The sequence below is a fragment of the Lepidochelys olivacea genome (assembly GCF_965140295.1).
Source record: "Lepidochelys olivacea isolate rLepOli2 genome assembly, chromosome: 20".
NCBI classification, from domain to species: Eukaryota; Metazoa; Chordata; order Testudines; family Cheloniidae; genus Lepidochelys; species Lepidochelys olivacea.
In genome coordinates this window covers 649,188-672,941 of record NC_140430.1, presented here as the reverse complement: position 1 = coordinate 672,941, position 23,754 = coordinate 649,188, and the positions used below count along the sequence as shown (strand labels likewise).

At 47.4% G+C, this 23,754-nt stretch overlaps 1 protein-coding gene across 1 annotated transcript in view; it reads right to left on the bottom strand.

Moving 5' to 3' along the window:
* Positions 1-23,754, bottom strand: part of DIP2B (disco interacting protein 2 homolog B) — a 131,278-nt gene that overhangs the window by 4,661 nt on the left and 102,863 nt on the right. Inside the window, exons 19-37 of the mRNA XM_084609958.1 lie at positions 23,112-23,248; positions 22,384-22,464; positions 21,542-21,669; positions 20,613-20,727; positions 18,937-19,138; positions 17,896-18,005; positions 17,671-17,751; positions 16,440-16,563; positions 9,287-9,408; positions 8,016-8,127; positions 6,880-6,989; positions 6,025-6,155; positions 5,272-5,440; positions 4,155-4,325; positions 2,991-3,052; positions 2,797-2,854; positions 1,977-2,051; positions 1,101-1,278; positions 14-137 (exon numbers count right to left, since the gene is read on the bottom strand). Coding sequence (XP_084466084.1) covers positions 14-137; positions 1,101-1,278; positions 1,977-2,051; positions 2,797-2,854; positions 2,991-3,052; positions 4,155-4,325; positions 5,272-5,440; positions 6,025-6,155; positions 6,880-6,989; positions 8,016-8,127; positions 9,287-9,408; positions 16,440-16,563; positions 17,671-17,751; positions 17,896-18,005; positions 18,937-19,138; positions 20,613-20,727; positions 21,542-21,669; positions 22,384-22,464; positions 23,112-23,248 — 2,290 coding nt within the window. The remainder of the gene's footprint in view (positions 1-13; positions 138-1,100; positions 1,279-1,976; positions 2,052-2,796; positions 2,855-2,990; positions 3,053-4,154; positions 4,326-5,271; positions 5,441-6,024; positions 6,156-6,879; positions 6,990-8,015; positions 8,128-9,286; positions 9,409-16,439; positions 16,564-17,670; positions 17,752-17,895; positions 18,006-18,936; positions 19,139-20,612; positions 20,728-21,541; positions 21,670-22,383; positions 22,465-23,111; positions 23,249-23,754) is intronic.

Here is a 23,754-nt window from a genome sequence, read left to right as displayed (position 1 = left end):
TGTTCTAGTTTACCATTCAGCAATGCTCCTGTGCGTTCGAGATACTGAAGTCTCTATGTCAATTGGATGATAACGGAGTCCCCTCAGCTCCAAAGTTTCATCCAGTGCTCCTACGACATACAGTGCATCATGGCGATCTGGGGTTGAGGGAATGAAAAATTGTATACACACATTTTAAAATGGGGGATGGAAAAAGATAAGTGATGCTGTGAGTAAAGTATTACAAATTGTGATCTTGGTGTATTCCCTAGTGGTCAATCAAGTGGTAGAACTACAACAGCATTGACAAATGCCAGGTTTAAACTAGAAACTTTTGTTAGCATAATAATGTTAGTTAGGGGACTGATTCTTTACAATATTTTTATACCAGCGAAAATCCCTAGTGTAGACACAGTTATACAAGCAAAAACATCCTTTTGATGGCACAAGCAGCGTCTCCACTAGGGGAGTTACCACTATAGCTGTACCAGCAAACCCTCTGTAGTGCAGACAAGGTCAAAGAGTTTGCTCTCTTCCTTCCCACCAGCATAACATGCTCCAGAGAATTGAAGTTATAAGAGGAAAATAGCCTGGAATAAAGGGATAGAAAAAAGTGCTACAGTCACAGACAAGACTCCTCCCCGAAATCACCTGTCCTTTGCCACAGCAGTGTCAGGGAACGATTCACTTACCCAGACCCGAGAAACAGGTCATGATAAATCATCCATGATGCTAAATGCCAGGCTAGGTGTATGCCTTTCCTGAGGCTGGTGGGGGAGAGTAGGCCTCATAACTCTCTCCAATGACACCTCTTCTCTAACCAGGGGTACAGTTAACTGAGGCCTGAAGAAAGCTCAGTTCATCCCTACTGGCCAATGAAGGGTCAGACACAGAACACACTAGGAAAATAAGGCATGGGTGTTTTGGACAGTGTTGTTCCAGCCTGGAAGACGTTGCAAAGTGCCAGATACCTGGTGTTAGAGAAGGAATTAAAATCAATAGCAGCAGCTTTAGTGAGTGAGCAGGGGAGGCCTGGAGCAGATTTCCATTAACAGCAGAAACCATGGAAAATTCTCCATCTTCCCTAAAAAGAAGGAGAAAGGTGCACATTTTTATCTTACCTCCACTGGCAGCTGTGAGCTCCGTCCGGCGAACAAAGCCAAGGTATCCAGTTCTAGCCCAAAGTGTCTGAGCAGCATCGCCAAAGCTCAGACGAGTGTTGAAATGATCAGCTTGAAGGGATTCATTATCATAGATGGTGTAGTAACCACTGGCCGTGTGGGGACTGTTCACCCAAATCTACAGAGGAGATAATATGGTTCTGAGACCCACACACCATGGAAATGGAGCCTTCTTCAAGCAAAAGGATTAAATGCATTGTACTTCACAAAGAAATCATTGAGGATTGAATTGTAAAAGGAAGTTCTCTTTATTGAAGATTTAGTTGGCACAGTAACTATTTGGCAGCCTAGCTCTGGGTGCCTGAAGAGCAGCCCAAGGGCCAAACACATCCTACAGAGTTTTAAAATGCACTTTCCAGCTGCCCTCCCCCTGTAATAGGAAGAGGATGGATAAACGGCAGGTTTTTACTGCTTGTGAATTCAAACAACAGTTTCTATTTATCTATCAAGACAGGTCTAACTACAATCAAATAATCAGAACAGAATGCAAGTTCAATTGCAAATTTGACGGTTTCTTTAGAATCCAACTGTCAGTTACAGTAATCCAGGTGCAGTACTCCACAGCTAAATGAAATCTGCAATGGAGTTAACCTTCATTTCTAAAATTATTTCTCTTTCCTGAGTTTTGACATTAAACATAATGCCCACACACAAGCTCTAGGCACTTAGATTTCTAAATACCCAGCAGCATTAACCCTTATGTATAAATAAACTCTGCCAACCAGCAGCCTCAAAATAATCAAATGGAGATAATATAGCTCAGCCAGCAAACAAAAACAGAGACACTCCCAAAACAGCAATTAAACCAGCAGCTACCTCCCCAAGATGAGAATCTCCAACAGGCCCCTTGGTCTCAGGATTGACTATAATCACTTTGACTCCAGGCAAAATCTAAAGGACATAACAAGGAAAGTCGGTAAATCAATTCATGGACTTCTGCCTGTAAGTGTCCAAAATACAAAAGCAGTTAGTTCACCTCTTGATTTTTGTGAGCATAGGTTTCACCTTCTGTGGAATGCGTGTACAGCTCTATGTGCACATCTACACAATATATTAAGAACTGACTAATGCACTGATGACTCTCAAGGTCCAAGCAAATGAGGGATTCTGGGACTGTAAATTCAGGACATCAGGGGTTAACTCCTATTATGTTTGAGAGTTTGCATAATGAAGTCTGCCCAGACCACTTGGAAAAACTGTTTCTATTGCTGTTACTTCGTTTAAGCAGAGGACTAACAGCCACGGCACATCCCGGCACATCCCAACGCATGCTGCCAGCCAGGATACAACAGACTGCTTACAGAACTCTGATAAAGTGAACACAGTTACTGTAGAATAGAACCAACCCCCACAGCCCTCACCCTCACATTGTTTCAGTGCATTGCAATATGCAAACTGCAACTGAAGTTACAGCAAAGCTGCTATTAGAGTGAAAAAAAGACTCCAGTGTAAGTAGGTTTCTCTGCACCAGGGAGTTAGTTCAATGGTCATCTCTCCCATGCCATACTGCATGATTGGCTTAATACAGATGCCTCCCTGAACTACAAGTTCACATATAAAATGTTTCTGAAGGACATAAACACACGTGGTCACATGCTCTGCGTGCCAAGCCATTAGGAAGGGGATGTGAAATTACCTTCCCAGATTCTGAAAGCAGCAGGCTCTGTGGAGCTCCCCTCTCTACCAAACGCACTCTGAAGGGAAAAAACATGATGATGAAAAGCAAGAACTTCATTTACCATCTACGAAGAAGGAATCTCATGGCCAACACAATATTCTCCAGGAGGTTATGTAGAGGATGAATAATAAACAAATGTAAATACAATGTACCTGTCATGTCTTAAGGATTTCAGATCTACATACACTGTGGTAGGGTCAGGCCCAGAGGTTCCCTAAAAGATAACATTAAAGAACATGTTAATATTTTCTGTTTCTAATTATATGACAGTCACTGGTAATTAATATAAAGTGTAAAAACTATACAGAAGAGCAGACAGTTATATGAATAAAACCCCCCACAAACAAACAACCACCTTCCTCCCCACCCCACTCCCCACACACAAAGAGCATTACTTTTCGGACACTGACTCCCATGAGATATTCTGGGAATTGTCCAAGCTGGGCTGTTTGATTATATAAATGCACTGTGTGTGTTTGGGCTACCTGGAGAAGTGCCCTCATTTCTCACCCACCCATGTTAGTCTCTCCGTCTCCTGCTCAAAGAACATCATACACAGGCCCTTCCTTTTAGGGTTTGTTTCTCTTTACTCTGTTTTCTAGTAACTCTTCAAAGAAAAAACTCAGAAAATACCAAACTGTTTCAAGTCTCACTTTTTAAAAAAATCAAACAACAATGACAAGGCTGGTGCTCAAAGCCATTGCACTGACAAAGACAAGCTAATCCATGCCCATACCAAGGCAGGAGCTCTCAAATGTTTCCTTATGCCTCATACAGATGCCAGAATTCATCTTCACATTTCCCACCCCAGCAGCTGCACCAGAGGGAGTGCTAGCATAGACAGGCTGCCAGCCGATATGTCTGTTCTGAATGCTCTAACCATCACTCCTACCTGTGGAGTGGCAATGCTGGGAAACTGGAAAAAAAGTGCTGGAATAGATACAACCTTACAGTAGGCCACACCTTGAGAGAAATTATCCCATGGCACTACCCCTTGCATTCATGACTAACATCACTGTGGCAACTGCAGTTATTGCTTACAGAGAAATGTGAAAGTTTGGAAGTATATCAGGTGTTTTTAGATTCTTTAATGCAATCTGGCAGCTGGAAACAAGGAGGCACTGCCTGCACTATGCGCCTTGGTGCTCTCCACAGAGCACCAGAGAGAGCTCAAACTCTGGTCTGAGAAGCGAAGTTAACAATTTAGCAGCATGTGTTGGTTATGAAGAGTTTGCCAATTCAGAGCTCAATGCAATCTGGAAACCTGGTGCCACTGACAACATAATGGTCTTCCACATTAAATACCCCTTTGATACCTGTAAACAGATAGCTACGTTGACTCTTGACCCAAAGGTGGTGCTCACAGCACGGGATGACAGGCCAATGTCTTTGAAAAGCTTGGAGAAGGACTGAGTGAGAGAAATTCGTGGCCGCTCTTCTGCAACAACCACACAGGTCCGGACACAGGACAGATTAATTCCTCTTGCCTGCAGAACCATGATAAATGCAAACAATTGCTGCTCTGCCTCTAACAAACAAAGCAGAGTCCCACAGAAGACTGTTTGCCCCCTCCTCCACACTTAAACAGCTCCAGAAGTGAAGGATACCCTCCCATTACTCCACTCATGATAAATGTACCTTACTGTGTCCCTGTTGGCAGGCTATCAAATGTGACTCTGATCAGGCAGCCCAAAAAGCATAAATGGAATAATGGCATTTTCAATTCTGCTTCCTATCCAGCTATAAGGAATATAGCTTTCTGCATTTCTGTAGTACCTCATCCCTGAATTTAACTAAGCCTCACCACACCCCTGCTGGGTAGCTCAGGATCATCACTCCCATTTAGAAGATGAGGAAAAATGGAGGCACAAAAGGATGAAGTGACTTGCTGAAGGTCACACTGAGGCTACAGCAGAGCTGGGCACAGACCCCTCAGGTATGTGCTCTAACCACTGGAAGACATCACTGCTGCCTCATAATTAAAGAACAATGGACAGCACTACCAGCTTTGCAGAGCTTCACAGTAACCTATGTGACTGGGGATATCATGCAAGGTATGAAACCTCAGAACATTTTGTACAGTCAGTGGTGCACGATTGAGTGGGGACTTTGTAGATGGAAGCACAAAGCCAGTTTTAGGAAAACAGATGCAAGAAGTAATCATAAACCTTGAGCATATTTATTTTTTCCTCCTGCTCTTCCAGAGAGTTGTGCAGCTGCTTAATGGATTGGCCAGCAGATATGCTGTATCTTCAGCTGGCCTAGAGCCCTTCAGCAGGCTGATGGTATATAGCAGACTATTCATGCAGCATGATGCTGCGGCTACTGCCTCACCCTTCTAAGGTTTGTTCTAACAGTCATCTCCATTTGCTTTAGCACAAGACTGGATACCGACTTTTAAAATCAGTGTAAGATACTGACAAAGGTTCTTACCTTTAACATTTCGACCTGATTTCCAAGTCCCTTTGTGCACAACTCCATGACTGAATAGGAACAGAAAGTGTCCCTTATTTTGTACTGACTGACCGTGGAAAGCCAGAGGAAAAGATTGGATTCCAACTCCATAGGAGGAATTAAGATGGACTGGTGACCAGAATACACGCTGCCATAGAAGATTAGAGAGAAAAATTTTACTCTAGAAGCTGGTTAGCATTAAGTCTGTTTTTTGTTATTTTTGGTCACCGATACATAGGGATGTTAGGCCCAAACGTAGGTAATGGGATTCCATGTCTGGGATAATTTGATGACAACACTAGTGCCCATCTCCTTTATAATGTGCAGCAACATTCTATTCGTAATAAAAACACCTTGTAACTGAGAAGTAGGGCACACACTTCCCATTGCCAATGTGAAGGAGAAATGCAGGCTCTGCAAAATATATTCCATCATAATATGAAACCAACAAAAAAAAAAATGGGAGAAACTTTCTAGAGCTAGTAATCTCTTGCAGTGCATCTATACGTTACTAAGAGAAAAACAGTCACACTGGATAGATCTTAAAACTGGAAAGGAAGGGGGTCATGTTATTGAGCATCCAGAGCCAGATCCTGAGCTGGTATAAACTGGAATCATTCCACTGAAGACAATGGAGCTGTGTCAATTTATACCAGTTGAACATCTAGCTCTCCATTTCCGGTTTTAACACCGATCAATATCTTACCCTTTTGTTTTCATTCCAACTCATACCTGCAAAGGCACCAGAGCGTAAAGCCAAGTCCGCAGTAGGGATCAAGACAAATGGCAATCTGCCGAGAGGAATAGAGCTCACACTGGAGCTTTATCGCCCTGCAAAGAGCATTCACTGCTGCGTGGGACATCTGTAACAAAAGAAAGGGAGAGATACAGTGTTGAAATCCAAGAACATAGGAATAGGATTTCTCTGAGTCAGCTGGTACGGTGAGATATGGGCTTGGTTTCCTAACAATGCTACTCCACAAATTAACTACCCTTATCGCACATGGTGAGTGCAAAACATTGTAGAATCTTCCACACAAAGCTCTGTTTATCTTAGATCATTAAAGCATGTTATAAAAGGAGCAGCAGCTTCAGTTTCTCACTGTACACCTCCCACAGCATCTGAGCCCAGCCAGCACCCCACACCAGAGCCTAAGGGCTAAGTTTTTACGCCTGTTTTTTTCACACCCTCTTCTCTGTTACCAACTGCCAGAGCTACTCTCTGCTTTCAGTGGAGGCCAGCGAATGCTTTTCCAATAGTTCACTGTTAGCTGAGACTGCAAAGCAACACCATCATCATTCCCTGACCACCTAAATATGCGATTCTTCGTCAGCCTGGGCACCTGAAATCCTGAGGCTGCTTCTGACCTCAGTCTTCCTGCATGGCAGCACAAGGCAGAGCTGCTTTACCAGCCTGAAGCCAGGCTGCATTTTTTTGGATCTGCCAATACGTAGCTTTACTCTCCCAGTTTATTAGCTGGGACAAGTGATCTTTATATCAAATCACAAGACCCACTTAAAAAGAAAAAAAGTTTCAGCCAAACAAAGACTATATGAGACCTTCTTTCCCAGCAAGTGTTCCTGTACCTTCACTCCCGTAAGCATGCCTGTCGTGGACACACTAAAATCTAGGTATGCCAACATCTCTGGTGTGGGTGGTTTATAGAGCTGAGGTAGCCGCTTCCTGGGCAAGTCATCTGTGTGGGTAAGAAACAAAGTCTTATGATTCTGTTGTTTCTGAATTGGGATTCTTAGGGATGGTGGAATTTTCAATGACTAGGATGATATGAATGCGGGAGAAAAGCAAGCCTTCTTGATAATTAACTGTGGAATTACCTTCCACAAGAGTGACCAACATGTCTCGCTGCTTTCAGGAGAAAGTGCAAGGGCCATTTCTAGGTCAAAGCTTTCCCATTAAAAAAATCTGTCTGCTCTTGGAAACGAGGAGAAAAGAATCTAGCTGTGTGTGAGAACCCTATTCATTTGGACTGTAAGGTGCTCTGATACCACTCTGAGGAGTAAAGGGTGGGGAGATTCAATCAATGTTGTGAGGCACTGCATCAAATACGTAAATGCTATCAAGATATTACACTTGTCATGTGCCATTCAGTGCTTGTCCTCTCTTCTTCTGAAGCTGCCAAAAAGGGGGTCAAGTCAGTGCTAACTATGACATGGATACCTGTTCTGAGGCCACTAACTCCACTAACATCAACTGAACTTTCAATTTTACCCCCATGCTATAATTCTACATGGGGCTCAGCTCTGCACAAGGAACAATTAGAGTTTCCAGGGTCAACCATGGGTCAGATTACAAGGAAATCCCAGCCTTGTCTCTAAACACTCTTTGTTCAAATTAATTCAAGAACATTCAGCATTTTTAGTCTAGGGGCTAGAAAATCTTGCGACACCCTCCCTGCTCCATCTGGCATTGTATCCTTCCCACAAATTGCTTTCCTCATTCACAAATGTCAAATCTCATAATAGGAGACTGTCTGCACAGCCCCCACCTTCTCCGCTTTTTTTTTAATTGTATAAGGGTGTAAAAGCTGCGAGCAGCTGAACCACGGTCTCTCTGAGATGTTTTTTCTGAGCATTTAAGCCCCCAGAGCAGCCAGTCAGATCATGTCTGTATTGGCAACGTCAGAACCCCTTACAGAGTCAATCAGAATCCCCACGCACAGCTTTGAAAATCTTTGAAATACTTGGCAAAGAGAAGCTCTCACCTGTGTCAGTGATGGTTGGCCAGGTTTTCACATCCACAGCAGCAGCTGCCTCTCTGGATTTCAGTAGTCTCATTAAGGTCTGAGTTGTGAGAATGCAGGCAGCTTTGCTGACCTAAAAAAATAACCAACCAATGATTGCTAGAAAGTGAAAGAGAAACACATGTGGCCTTTCAAGCCCCATAACTAGTGGAGGCTGTGGGTATGCTTGTGCAATGCACTTTCCCCACCTGTGGGTTGTTTGCTATTCCAAAACACACCACCCTGCTCAGCCAAGACCCCAAATTCAGACTAAAATGCAAAGTGGCAAGATCTTTGGACAGGCTGAGTAGGGATGTTATGTCAGGTAGCAACTGGACAGTAGCTCTCCTTCCATACCTACAGAGTCAACCTAGGCCAGTTACTGTAATTAGTAGGTAACTTGTAGACTGGCACTTGTCTAGTAGTCACTTAAAGGTACAGTGTTGCACTAAGGAAGTGTTATTTACTCCTTCTCATAACACAAGAGCTAGGGGGTCACCAAATGAAATGAATAGGCAGTGGGTTTAAAAACAAACAATAAGAAGTATTTCTTCACACAATGCACAGTCAACTTGTGGAACTCTTTGCCAGAGGATGTTGTGAAGGCCAAGACTATAACAGAGTTCATAAAAGAACTAGATAAATTCATGGAAGATAGGTCCATCAATGGCTATTAGCCTGTGTTTGCCAGAAGCTGGGAATAGGCAACAGGGAATGGATCACTTGATGGTTACCTATTCTGTTCATTCCCTCTGAAGCACCTGGCACTGGCCGCTGTTGGAAGACAGAATACTGGGCTAGATGGAATCATAGAATATCAGGGTTGGAAGGGACATCAGGAGGACATCTAGTCCAATCCCCTGCTCAAAGCAGGACCAATCCCCAACTAAATCATCCCAGCCAGGGCTTTGCCTTTGGTCTGATCCAGTATGGGTGTTCTTATGAGTTATTAGGTGGTAACAAGACTGTGGGTCATGTAAGTTAGCCTATTCCTGTTACCATGTATTTTGCAGCAACTTGTGTCACCCCTGTTACAGCCAGAGGAAGCGCTTTGTTATACTGAATTCTCATTTATGAAACAAAAGTTATACAGCTAGAGACAGTTCATTCTGACCCAAGAGGGTGTTCTAATATACTGCAGCCATGAAAGATAGCATAAGAGATTTCATTCTTACTACTCTCCAGATCCAAACATCAGAATAATGGTGCCCCATGGGTGCCAGGCCCATAGGTTGCAGCTTCCCATTACTCACATCTACAATCATTCGCACAGTGGGCAGCGTCGCAGTGAGGTTCTGAGCATGAGGTGGTCGAACGGTCACAGGAATGCAGCCAGCATACAAACAGCCATAGAACGCAGCGATTAGTTCAATGCCTGCAAGAACACAAGAGGCTGTCACACAAGTGCTGACTGATGTCCTCGTGACACTAACCTCTACTCCAGTGGTTCCCAAGCCGTGGGCCATGCCCCCTAGGGGGGCACGGAGGAATTTTGGGGCGGGGGTGCATGGCAGAGTCTGGGTCAGCCCCCACAGGGGGGTCCAGAAGGGAGTGCCCACTCTGACCCCAACCCAGACACGCCCCCAGCTGCTCTGTCTCCAGGCCACTCCACCTAGAGTCCCAGCTCCTCCCCCCGCCCCAGTTCTGCCCCCAGGTCTGCCTTCAGCCCAAGCTCCTCTGCTGAAGCAGCCTTGGCTGTGCAGCAATGGGGGGGGGGACAGATTCCATTACTGGTAAGGGGGGCACGGAATCGCTGATTGGAGCACTGCTCTGCTGAAAGCTGCATCATCTCTGGCATGCTGGATGATGGCATAGTGAGAGGTGAATGTATGTATCGAGGACCAAGTTGCTGCCCTGCAGATTTCGGTTATCTGGGCCAGGAACACCGCTGATGAGGCCTGAGCCCTCGTGGAGTGTGCCATAAGAGCCGGGTCTGGTATTTTGGCCAGCCTGTAGCACATATGGATACATGACATGATCCAGGAAGGTATCCTTTGAGATGAGACTGGCAGTCCTTTCATCTGGTCTGCCCCCACTACAAACAACTGGTTCGACTTTCTGAATGGCTTAGTGCGCTCAATGTAAAAGGCTAGTGTTGGCTAACATCGAGAGAGCACAGCCTCTGCTCACGGCTACTGGCATGAAGCTTAGGATAAAAAACAGGCAAGAAAACGTCCTGACTAGTGTGGAAGTGACACACCCTTAGGAAGAAAGGCCGGGTGAGGTCCGAGTTCCACCTTATCCCTGTGGAAAACTGTATAGGTTGCGTTAGAGGTAAGAGCCTTTAACTCAGACACCCTCCTAGCTGATGTAATAGCAACCAGAAAGCCTACCTTCCACGATAGATAGAGAAGGGAGCAAGTTGCCAGCGGTTCAAATGGGGGCCCCCATCAGTCTGGAGAGGACCAGGTTAAGGTCCCACGTGGGGACAGGCTGTCTGATCTGGGGATGGAGCTGTTCCAGACCCTTGAGGAACTGACCAACCATAGGGTTGGTGAAGTTGGAGCGTCCAGACGCTCCCGGGTGGAAGGCTGAGATAGTAACGACGTGTACCTTTATGGAGGACGCTGCCAGGCCTTGCTGTTTCAGGTGCAGAAGGTACTCTAAGAAGTACTAGTAAGAAGGTACTAACACGGCTGCTACTCTGAAATCTCTAAGATGAGAGGCAGAGGTGCCTGGAGAGGCGGTATATGACACTGATCACACCAACAAGTACATCTTTTCCACTTCGCCAGATACGTGGCTCTAGTGGAGGGCTTCCTGCTGCCGAGGAGGACCTCTCTTACCTGTACTGAGCACGGAAGCTCCATGGGGTTCATAGAGTTCATGAGGTGGAGGGACTGCAGGTGGAGGTGATGAAGGTGAATGATCAGGTCAGGGAGGAGAGGCAACGTGATCGGGGCATCCACCGACAGTTCCAGGAGCGTGGTGTACCAATGTTGTCGAGGCCACATTGGTGCCACCAGAATTATCTCTGCCCCATCCCTGCAAACCTTAAGTAGGACCTTGTGCACGAGAGGGACCGGGGAAAGGCGTAGAGCAGGCGGCCTCCCCAGGGTAGCAGGAGTGCGTCCATGATTGAGTCTGGGCTGTGTCTCTGGAAGGAGCAGACCATTGGGCACCTTCTGTTGCTCTGGGTGGCGAACAGCTTGAACTGGGAAAACCCCCACCTTGGAAGATGGACCACTTGTGATTGCAGAAGGACCTGCTGAGACGGTCCACCAGTGTGTTCTGAACTCCTGGTAGATAGGATGCTTCCAGGTGAATGGAGTGGGCTATGAAGAATTCCCATAGCTGGAGGGCTTCCCAACATAGGGGAGAGGACCAGTCTCCACCCTGCTTGTTGATGTAAAACACGGCCATGGTGTTGTCCGTCAGAACTGCTACATACTGACCTCGTAGTTGGGCCTGAAGGGTCTGGCATGCTAGTCGCACTGCCCTCAGCTCCTTGATATTGATATGGAGAGAGAGCTCATCCTGCGACCACAAGCCCTGCATTTGGAGGTCTCCCAAATGTGCAACCCCTCCCAGAGTTGACACGTCTATTACCAGTGACAAGGAAGGCTGAGGGCTGCTGAAGGGGACTCCTTCATACACTGTCCGAGGGTCAAGCCACCACTGAAGGGACTCAAACACCTGCCCTGGCACCGTGATGACTGAATTCAGGCTGTTGCGTCCCGGGCGATAGGCCGAAGCGAGCCTCGCGTGTAGAGGCCTGAGCCTCAGTGCAGGCTGTCATGTGGCCGAGGAGACTCAGGCATCCCCTTACTGTGGTGGTCGGGTATTGCCGGAGGCCTTGAAGGACATCCATCATGGCTTGGAATTGGGACGCTGGCCAAAGTGGTCTTGCCTGAACAGAATCTAAAACTGCCCCGATTAATTCTGTTCTTTGGGTTGGTACTAAGGTTGACTTGTTCAAGTTGAGAAGGAGACCCAGTCTCTCGAATGTAGATCTGACCAACTGGGCTTCAGACTCCACCTGCCCCCTGGTGCGGCCCCTGAGCAGCCAGTCATTGAGGTAGGGGTATACCTGCACCTGCCTCCAATGGAGGAAAGCAGCCATGACCAACATGCACTTGATTGATGAACACTTGGGGGGCTATTGAGAGGCCAAATGGAAGGACCGTGAATTGATAATGTTTGTGGTCGAACATGAAGCGTAGGACTCGCCTGTGTGCAGGCCGAATAGCTACATGGAAGTACAAGTCTTTCATGTCGAGGGCAGCGTACCAGTCTCCCGGATCCAGAGAGGGAATAATTGTGCCCAGGGAGACCATGCAGAATTTCAACTTTATCACAAACTTGTTGAGTCCTTGCAGATCTAGAATGGGTCTGAGACCCCTCCCCTTGGCTTTGGGGATTAGAAAGCATCAGGAATAGACCCCCTTGCCCAAGGAACCTCCTCCACTGGTCCCATGGCAAGGGGCGCCTGCACCTCCTGGATAAGGAGTTGCTCGTGAAACGGTCCATGAAGAGGGACGGGGAAGGGAGGTAGGAGGGAGGATAGGAGCAGAATTGGAGAGAATATCCCATTTCTACTGTACAGAGAACCCAGCAATCTGAAGTTATCTGGGACCAAGCATCGCAGAAGTGGGACAGACAATTCAAGAAAGACGGGGAAGGATCCAGAAGTGAGGCTGGTGCGCTGTCCTCAGGCACAGCTTCAAAAGGTCTGCTTGGAAAACTGACGATGGTTTAATCGGTCCCTGGCCCTGCCCAGGCAGGGGGCTCAAAGGCTTTCGTCTGCCATTCCTGCCCCTTCTATAAAAGTCCTGCCTTGGCCAAGGAGGATAGGAGTGCTGCTGCTGAGACTTGAAATGTTTGCATTGGGTTGCTGGGGTGTGCATATTGAAGGACTTCATGGTAGCCGTGGAGTCCTTTAGGCCATGCAGCCGAGAGTCAGTCTGCTCCATAAACAGATCTGCCCCATCAAAAGGCAGGTCCTGCATGGTCTGTTGAACCTCAGGCGGGAGTCCTAAGGTCTGCAGCCATGAGCTACACCTCATGGCGATGCTGGAGAACAAGATGTGCGCCGCCGAGTCCGCAGCGTCCAGTTTTGAGGCCTGTAAAAAGGTCCGTGCCACCACCTTTCCCTCCTCCACTATCGCTCCAAACTCCTCCCTGGACTCTGTTGGCACCAGCTCCTTAAACTTAAGCATCGAGTTCCAGGAGCTGAAGCAGTATCTACTCAGAATTGCCTGCTGGTTGGCAATCCTGAGTTGCAACCCCCCCATGGAATACACTTTGCACCCAAATAAGGACGCTTGGGGTCCTTGCACTCAGCTGCTGGGCTTGTTGTCCCTGCCGCTCCTTTTCATTTACTGCAGCCACCACCAACGAGCAAGGCTGCGGGTGTGTGAAGTGGTATTCGTACCCCTTAGATGGGATGAAATACTTCCCAGCCTCCATCCCTCTTACCACGAAGGGTGTGGAGAGGGTCTGCCAAATGGTCTTAGCATTGGCCTGTATGGTCTTGATGAGGGGTAGAGCCACCCCCGATGGGCCTTCTGGGGCCAGGAAGTCGACCACCGGGTCCTCCGACTCCACCACCTCCTTGGCCCGCAAGCCCATATTTTGCGCCACCCTGCGAAGGAGGTCCTGGGGGGCACGGCTGTCTATGGGGAGCGGTCCAGAGACTGAAGTGCCTGCAACCGCCTCGTCCGGGGAGGATGACGAGGAGGCTAATGGGGGAACAGGGTCCTCCTGACCCTCTTGGTCTCCAGTGGCCTCCTGTTCTGTCTCTTTGTCAGGGCAAACCACACCTGGATCAGGCTCAGGAGCTGGGGTTAGTTCCAGGGGAGGTAGTGTGACCGGTATGTACTCGGCACCCCTAGGGGTGGGGCGACTGGCTGATGCCTCCGGGACCTGCGGTTCAGAAGTTGCTGGACAGGAACCTTTGGATTGGGCGCCCTGGGCCTTGTGGTATGCCCACGGGGTTCAAAATGGCCACTGTGCTGGTTTCAGCCACTGCCCCGGCCATGGCCCTGCCCCCATGTCAGGCCTTCCAAGGCCTGACCAGTGTTGGCCCCACTCTGAGTACGTAGACCCCGTCTCTCAAGTCCAAAGACAGGGACCGGGACCGCAATGGCCAGGACGGTGCCGAACAGAGCTGGACTGGGGAGCAGTGCCGCAAGGTTGGGGAGCGGTGTCACGATTTGGAGTGGTGCCGCAATCGGAATCTGTGCGGTGATGCTGACTGGTGCTGGGAGTGGGACCTGCTGCGCGACGGGGATCGGCGTGAGGATCAGCATCGCCATCAGGAGCAGCGCCGCGACTTCACTGGCAGTGCTGAGGGACGGAGCTTCACCAGTTTTCCTCGAGCCAGTGACACATCTTGCGGTACCAGAGGCTTGGCTCGAAGGACCGGGGACTGCGGTGCCATCATGGTGATGAGGTCCCTCATGGCCTCAAAGGTGCCTAGGGTGGACAGCAATTCCACCTCCTCAATGACCTGGCTCGGGGAGTCCAATGGCACTGGACTCAGCGGTCCCCGTTCCAAAGTCTTCAGCCCTGGGTGCTCTTCTGTGGGACGCACCCCATTGGCGAGCTCCAAAGGGGTGGGTCTCTGAGTCAAAGATCCACTCCTCCCCTGCTTCCAGTGCCTTCTATCACTGCCGCCGGGGCGCTGCGCGCCGATGAGCTCAGTGCTCAGTCTTGCTGCGCTGATGTAGGTTGCAGTCTAAGTGCCGTCTCCACAAGGAACTGCTTGAGGCAAAAGTCTTGCTCTTTTTTTGTTCTGGGATGAAACCCTTTACAAAGGCTGCACTTGTCCGCTTGGTGTGCTTCCCCCAGACACTTTAAGCAAGCATTGTGGGGGTCGCCCGTTGGCATGGGCTTATTGAAGGACTTGAAGGGTTTGAACCCTTGGGATTTAGGTATACCTTGAGTCCCAACGGGGAATGCGGTTGGGGTGAAGGGGAAGACCGCCCAGTTCCAACAGCTATCTCCTGTAACCGAAAACACTAAAACTAAACTTAATGAGGTGTGACAAAGTTCCTGCTCTACCTTGGTGGGTTTTGCGCTTATTGGTGGATTTGCTCGCCTTGGAGCTTCCCGGCAGCACTCAGCTTGGCCGTTTTTCTGAATTCACAGTTCAGGTTGACTCCTCCTGTGTCTGACCAGGAGTTGGGAGGATTTGGGGGGAATCCGGGCCCGGCCCCTACTCCGGGTTCCAGCCCAGGGCCCTGTGGAATGCAGCTGTCTAGAGTGCCTCCTGGAACAGCTGTGTGACAGCTACAACTCCCTGCAGCTACTTCCCCATGGCCTCCTCCCAACACTTTATCCTCACCATAGGACCTTCCTCCTGGTGTCTGATCATGCTTGTACACCTCAGTCCTCCAATAGTCCGTGTTCTCACTCTCAGCTCCTAGTGCCTCTTGCTCCCAACTCCTCACATACACACCACAAACTGAAGTGAGCTCCTTTTTAAAACCCAGGTGCCCTGATTAGCCTGCCTTAATTGATTCTAGCAGCTTCTTGAATGGCTGCAGGTGTTCTAATCAGCCTGTCTTAATGGTCTCCAGAAGGTTCCTGATTGTTCTGGAACCTTCCCTGTTACCTTACCCAGGGAAAAGGGACCTACTTAGCCTGGGGCTAATATATCTGCCTTCTATTACTCTCCTATCGCCATCTGGCCTGACCCTGTCATAGAGGCTAGGAATAACTGAACTAAACTAAACTGAAAGCTAGGGAAAACAAGGAGAGCTTGCTAAACAAGTCACCGCAGTTCCAATGACTGTCACTGGCGGTAAGAAGGAACTGAGGAGGTCCCACATTGGGTCGGCAGGGTCATATATTGAGAGCCATGAAGGCACCACTCCATGGGTGCCGCTAGGGACGACTGAAAGACAGCCACCTCTGTGGTGGAGAGTAGCCACCAAATGGCATGCAGAACATTCTCACAGGAGCAAGGCCTCAATATGTCCACACAGAACAGACAGGACCCAGAAGTCCCTTGGAGTACGGACAACCCCCGTTCTCCATTAGATCCAATGTGGCCACAAAAGAATTTTCAAATAAAACTTGGACAGTATCAGTGGGATCTTTGATGTCCACAGGCACAAGACTTGAGCTTCTAAGATTTCATCTGAAAGGCCAAGACACAGTAATATACACAGAACTCAGTGCATCTGTCGGAATGAAATCAAACTGAGTCAGCCTTTCCAGGATTCAATACAGCCTAGGGATGCCAAGCCTGATGCTGAGACCCCTAATGCACCCCAGTCCCTATGAAACATAACTACTTGGTGTTAAAACCAGACCAGTTACATGGTCGACTCCGGGTATCACCATTCAACAATGAAAGCAGCATCCGCACTGGGAGTCTTACAAGTTTTGAAAGTTGGATTAATGGGTTGTTGTGCATTTTCCCAGTATGGATTCTGGCCCGCACCAACATGACCTTACCAGGAGGATAGAGTAGCACCACATTGTCTCCTGCATTCAGATGTCCCTTGTCATACAGAACTGATGCAATTCTCTCTGCTCTCTTGTGCAACTGGAGGCATGTGGCTGTGCACACAGGAGTTCCCTTGAAAGGAGAGAGAAATGTACTGAATAAGAGCTGGGACAGCACAAGTCAGCTGCACAAAGGGCAGCACAGACGGAAGTTTATACAGTCAGAGTCAATCCATACCCATTAGCTACCATGGATAGACTGTGGGTGCCTGATGGGCCATTTATCCAGTGTTTAATGTCACCGAAATGCATTGAACTGATCCTACTCCTAGGAAATGTCACTTATCAGGGACTTGATTCAGCAGGGTTCTCCTGCACCTACTGTGCTATGCAGCTCCCTGACAACACACACACAAACTGAACTTCTAAGGTGGTGCAAGGGCTCATGGGACCTGCAGTCTCCAGGCGGTTTTAAAGCAAAGTGCAGCAATTGTTAAAGAATGAGCAGTATCTTCTAACATCTTCAGGTGAAAAAGGCTTCCAGTTCTGAAGAGTTAAACTTTAAAATTAACCCAAAGCCTTAGGTTGCATGTTAAGGTTTTATACACTTCACCTTGGAGACCTCAACTCTCTCTCTCTCTCACACACACACACACAGAGTGTGTGCACGCACGCACACTGGGAATTATGTGAAGGAGCATGAGCCAGGAAAGTTTATTGAAACATCCTTCTGATTGTAGAGCTTCAAATCCCTCAAATCCCTGCCCCTTCCACAGGGGCAGAAAAGGGAGAGATTTCTGCAGCATATATGCAGGGAGGAGGAAGCGGGGAGAAGAAGAGATCAAGAATTTGGCATGGCTCCTGAATGATCCTCTGAAAAAAGTTCTTTAAAACATAGGCGGAGCAGCACCTTGACTCTGGTCATTTAATGATGGCACATTTATGATGTTACACAACACGAAGAGATGATGCTGTGAAGTTAATGAAAACTTTCCACATCAATGTCATGTTACCTCTGTAGTTACAGTGGCCATGACGACACTTCCATCCTGATGGCCAAGATGCACCCCCCTCACCTGAGACCCAACCCAGCCTTAGACTGTGGCAAGCTCCAGTTACGGCTGTAGAGGTCCCAAAACTGAATGTAGGACACCAAAGTGTGGATCATAGCCTCTGCCAAACCAGAGGCACGATAAACTGAGCCCAACGAAAGAACAAAACAAAACATGCTAATCCGTACCTTGGCGTTTAGCAGAAGGAAGAGCATGTGATCAGGGGTTGCTTGAGCTCTCCATTGTAACACCTCCGTCAGGAACTGGTGCTGCAACGAGAGGCAGTAGTGAGTGTCAGCACAAGTGTGCCGAAGAGGACAATTTCACATCACTCCTCCGTGTTTTATTCAACTGGGGCGTGAAATGCTTTCCCACATGCTGGCCACAATAACCGTCTGGCTGTAGGGATTTACCTTTCTAACCAAATCGTTGTCTTCTATTTGTCCAAGGTCCCTCCCAGCAGCCTGAGCAATGCGCTTCCCAGCAACCAGGTTCCCCACCATCACAGAGGCAGGGCCAACACCTGTTGGCAAAGAATAGCCGCACAGCCTTGTCAAAGGATGGAAACATTCAGAAACACTGGATATATTTTACAGTCTGCTGGGTGCAGTGCAGGCTAATGGTTAAAGCAGGGAAAAGACGTCAGAGCTCCCAGCTCTGGCAATGACTCAATGCATGACCTTGGGCAAGTCACTTCACCCTGGGACAGACTCATTTTCTCCTGCCTGAGAATTGGAGCTAACAAAACTACCGCCACCCCACAGGTTTCCCCCATGGGGAGATGCCAAGTGACTTCATTATGGGGTCAAACTGCTGGGGGAAGGAGGAATGCAGAAACTGGAAACATCCTAGTGAGTCATGTGCATTTTAGACGATAATAAGGCTGCATAATTGGGGTTAAAATGAAAGGGCATGGGCTACCTTGCTTTAGGTGACCCTGTGAGACAGGCTAAGTGCTGCACCAACAGCCCAGAATTACAGCATATAACCTGACCTACAAGGAGGTGATGCTAGCCTTAGCCTCCTGTAAAGCATGTGGTGTGCACTCAAGTGGAATGAGGATGAGTGAGCAGAGTGGAAGGCTGCCCCCCAAGACCAGGCTCCTCGAGAAGCATGGCAGCCACAAGGGTGGTTGAAGAGAACCCTGGAAGTGCAGAAGGGATTTCTTGCTGGGCTACCAGTCTCTACTTCAGAGGCCTCCTGCTCATCAGGGTAGTGAGCCTTACCTAGGATGGGGTTTGAAATGAGTTTCTGACAAACTGATACCCTACCAGGCCTGCCATTGGTGCAAGAGTCTCACTGCAAACCCCAGCAGCTAACACACATCTTAGCAAGGGGAACACAAGTGAAGCCATTAGCCTAATTTTCTAGGCCTGAGGCAAAAAGGTTCTGAGTTTACCCCTTGCATTCAAGCACTTGCCAGCATTCGCCAGGAGAGAAACACTCCGAGTTACCTGGTTGTTTCTGCCTGGGTTTTGGCAAGTTGGTCACACATGTGTGCGGGCACATGAGGATGTTACACGGGTGCAGCGAGCCCTCCAAAAAGTGCTGTTTGGTTTGAGAGATATGGATCCCTCCGAGAGGAGTTTTTGGCAAAGTGTTGGCTGGTACCAGAGCAAGACAATATACGCCCACTTGGTGAATGCTGTCAATTGCCTAGAGACAGAAAAGAAGAAGTTGCTCAACTGGGCAGAAGCTAGTATTATTGGGTGTCCTGACAAATTCCAGGAGCTTTTCCTGTATTTGTAAGCTCATTAGCTGCAGTGACCATCACTTTGTTCTGTATTTGTACAGTGCTTGGCACAAATGGGTTCTGGGCCATGACTGGGAATCCTAGCATCTACTGCAATACATACAAACAACATCTTGTTTGTAAAAAACAAAATCAGAACATAAAACGTCACTCACTTATGGGCCATAAGCAAATGCCAGGCAAAGGCAGTACACAGCTGTTCAGAGCAGCAGTGTTGGCTGCTTGCCTGATTTACCAAGTACCTGTAAAATGGATGTTTGAAAGAAGTCTTCTTGCTGCCCCTCAGAGCTTTAAAGACAAATTCCTGGTTACCTGGAGGGAGTCGCTGCCCTCTGCCTTCAGCAACACACCTTGAATACATTACCTGGAGGGCAAGTACTATAGCTGTAGTGTAAATAGCCCATGGAGAGAGTGGCAGAATGGAGCAGGCAACAGGCTAATCTCTGAGTGCCTTCCCTGGTTCCAAAACCAACAAGGCAGGAAGAGCACACTACCCCAGCCAGACTATAAACATGGGCACTGTGGAATACTAGGAAATGAGTAAGAGCCTGTTAGTGTCTCCTCCTTTACAATCCATCCCAACCACAGCATCAACTTTTGGTCATGAATGACTCAAATCTCAATCTGTCGAAAGCTGGTGACTCATCTGTTTCTAGTGAGTTTAGGGTTTATTTTGCAGACTCTTCAGCCCTGGAATTAACTATCAGCCTCTGCCTCTCGCCAGTATTCACACATTTTAACATATTACTCAGATCAGTGTATGTTCTCCCATCAGTGAATATAGCTAACATCCTGTAATTACTCTCTCACAAGCAAAAACTCCAAAACCAGGATTTGCCACTCATCCTGCATACACCATTTTCTTAAGAGCCAACTGTTTTGGATGTTTTACCTATTTTCAGTTATCAAATGGTTCCCAACACCTTACTGCTGCAATTGCTTCTCAGCTGATAACAAGTGCATCTTTAAAGAAGAATTGTTCTTAGAGCACCAGCATGATGTATGGGGCTAGGAGCCAGAGACCCCCGAGTTCTAATCCAGGTTCTGCTTTGGGGCACTGAGAAGGCAGTTTCACTTTTCTGTGCCTTGCCTGTGTAACAAAGGTAATGCTGATCTACCTCATTAAGGATTGCATTAGTTTGAGCCTCTGCTGCCTTTCCAGGACCTCCAAGACACACGGTCAGTACAGCCAATGCACATTACACACCCAACTTGCCATCTTCTGTCAAGAGGAATCATGATGATGGCCAGAAAGTGGCATCCGTCTGAGGCACGCTAATGTCATCTGAGTTGTCCACGTGCTGAAGGGGGGTGGGGGAAGGGAGGAGGTGTGCACACACAAGCCCAAATCTCTCACCCAGGTAGCTGGGCTCTTACCTGCAGCACTCGGCTCATCCACTGAAAACTGTCCTCTTCAGAAGCATCTGGCCGCTGCTCTGCCACCACCACGATCCTCTCATCGTAAAACACAGAGACTGAAAACACAGCAATCCTGAGGGAAAGAATGTGGATCGGTAAGAATTACCATCCCACTTCCCTGGGAACACTGAAGTCCTGGAGATCCAAGGAAAGAGACTGACACTATGCACTAGCTAGGGAACAACTTCAAAGCTCCAGGGGCAGGGGAGAAAGGAGACGGTGAAGTTGAAACCACAGCAAACAGGGAAGGTAAAGATCATATTGGCCAGGTAAGTGAGTACTCCCACTCCGCAGAGAAGCTTCCTACATGCACACCAGCACTCTATTCTCCGGCTCCAGCCATCATGTTCCCATTCCAGCCTCTGCTAAATGTTAAACATGCCAGGATAGAGAAGGGTAAAATTTTCCAAAGCACTTAAGTGAACTAGCAGCCTAACTCCCACTGGCCGTCACTGGGATGTGACATCCTTTTGAAAACTATCCACAGCAAATATTAAATAAAATCCCAGATCTCTGGGAAAGAGATACAAACCAACTGGTTGCAGGCCATGAGCCAACCACTAACTATTGGGGATCTGGAGGAAACATTCCCTAGGGGCTGTTATCCCAGAACTCCCCACTACAGGGTTTCTTGCACCTCCCTCTGAAGTAGCTTGTGCTGAAACAGTGTCAGAGAAAGGATACTGAATTAGACAGACCCCAGGCCTGATCCAATGTTGCCACTGCCATGGAGACTGAACAGTCAAGGAAACATTTTCTATGACTGAGGTCAAAAAAGTAACCCAGTTAAGAAAAAACAGGCAGCACAGAACATAACCACCCTGTCATGTTTTATTAAGAGACACAGACAAAGCCTGAAAAAAGAGCTGGGTTTCATTACCACTAACCTTCCTCTGTAGACTGTCTTTATTGATTCAACTGCTAATCCGGTTGCAACAATGTCATCAGCATTGTGTCTGCGCCCACTAACTGTCAGCAAGCCATCCATTTTTCCAACCACAAACACCAAGCTACCCTGAAAGGTAAAGGACACAGATACTCAGATGCCTTTGCTAGTTCATGCATCTTTAGTGATTGCTTTTGTGCACTGTTAGCTCAAACGCATTTGTTATAAATAGATTTAACAGCACTTTCTTTTTAGACTGGCTTCTATGAAAGAGAATTTAGATAAAATCATCTACATTATTCTAAAACTGCACAAGTGTGAATCAATTATAGAGCCCAAACATTATAGCACTTTTGTGCTAGAATTGGGAAACTAAGTTTTGTCTGGTTTAGCTTATGAAGAACTATGGGCTGATTACTATCTTGCAAGATGACAACATATTACATTTTGAAATATTTTTTATAAATAGACAATCATGTCACAGGTATTTACAATATATTTTGAAATTCCCTCTTGAATAGTGTGGGCGTGGCCAAAATCGGAGCCATGAAGTTGAGTGATACAACTATGGGATTGTGAAAAACTTGAAAAAACTTTGCCTGCTCCGGCTCAGTAAAGCTCAGTGGTTTGGCACACAATGCCTACAATGAGGTTGTATTAGGGTAATGTATTGGAAAAACAAGTTACTACTGGGGCAAGCAATCTCAGGCACCTGCCCCAACAGTCACAGCAAGTTAACAGTTTGCTTTGGTCACCAACTGCTTTTCTTTTTGGCATTTCAAGCCATTAGTTTTAACATCAAGATAAAACCATCAATCCAAGCACAAAAGCTATATGACGTACAGGTCCAACAAACCCCAGCAAGCCTGAGCGGACGAATGGCAGGTCGCCCACTGGAGAACCAGCCGAGTTGACAGGAATAACCTGAAACAGAAGACAGGCTACTGAGGGAGTTGATTCTCTCATCCTGGGATATACACCCCCCCTCCCACATCAGTGTGCTGCAGCAAGAGTCACACTAGATGCAAATGAATTTTGAGAAATAAATCCTCTCCTGCTACTGGGTTTTCCTCTGGAAAGTCTCAAATGACCAGCTATAGCATGGTGTCCCCCGGAGTGAACTTCACTTACTGAATCCTACCTCTGACATTAACTGGGATAGAAAAATCACTATGCTGCCAGAAGCCCGGATAAAACACCGATTTCTCTCTGACATGCAGATGAGGACTCTATTTGCAAACTATCTAATGCCATGAACTGGAGTAGAGCAAACACTGGATGTCTGATGCTCCCATTTTTGCAGGAAGCTAGTACATTTATCTGCAATAGAAGCTCTTACTGTTGTCATTGTTGCTGCATGGCGGGAAATCTTAGCAAAAAAGGAGTGCAGGTGATTTCTAATTGTAACAAGCCTTCTAGGGAAAGTTTTCCCATATATACAGCCCAAATATTAACACTATTAGTTGTTATAGAAATCAAAAGCCTCCGCAGGAAAATCAATTCCACACTGAAGGCAGTAGGAGAAAGCCAGCGACACAAGAGAAGGCAAAAATCTACCATATGATACAGACCTCAAACGTGTTCTTTGTCACCCCGGCCAGCCCATAATACATCATCCCTCCTGTTTTGGAGCTGACACAGATTTCACCAATCTCATCTGTTTTACAGAGCTGAGGAGATCCATCAGGTTTCACAATGCACATCATTCCTAGAGCAAAGCACACTCTGTTACACAACTTAGCACGCAGTGCTCAGGGGCCTTTTTTTTTAAAAACCACCTGACACATTTAAGCGTGAAGAATGGTTAACTTTTTATTAAGTAGTGGCAAGCAGGAAAAAGTTGTGAATCCTGGAGCTGAACATGCATGGACATTTCATCAGGGTACTGCTCCTTAAATTAAAGGCTTCACTACCAACCTGTGTGCCACGTGGATCAGCTTCAAAGTTTGCATTGCCATAGAGCATAACACAAAGGAATATGCTACTGAATTTGCCTGAGCCCCGGGCAATAACTTACTTTTAAAGATCAGGACTTCCATGCAAGCATCTTACAATATTATACAAACACTAGACCCTCCAACCCCCTGCGAAGGAGCGAAATATTCTGTCCATTTCACAGATGGGTAAGATGAAGTGAGGAAAAACTAAGCAGCTGTCCCAGCAACTCACAAGTCAGCAGAGGCAACAACAGAAACCAAGGCTGAGATTTTCAGA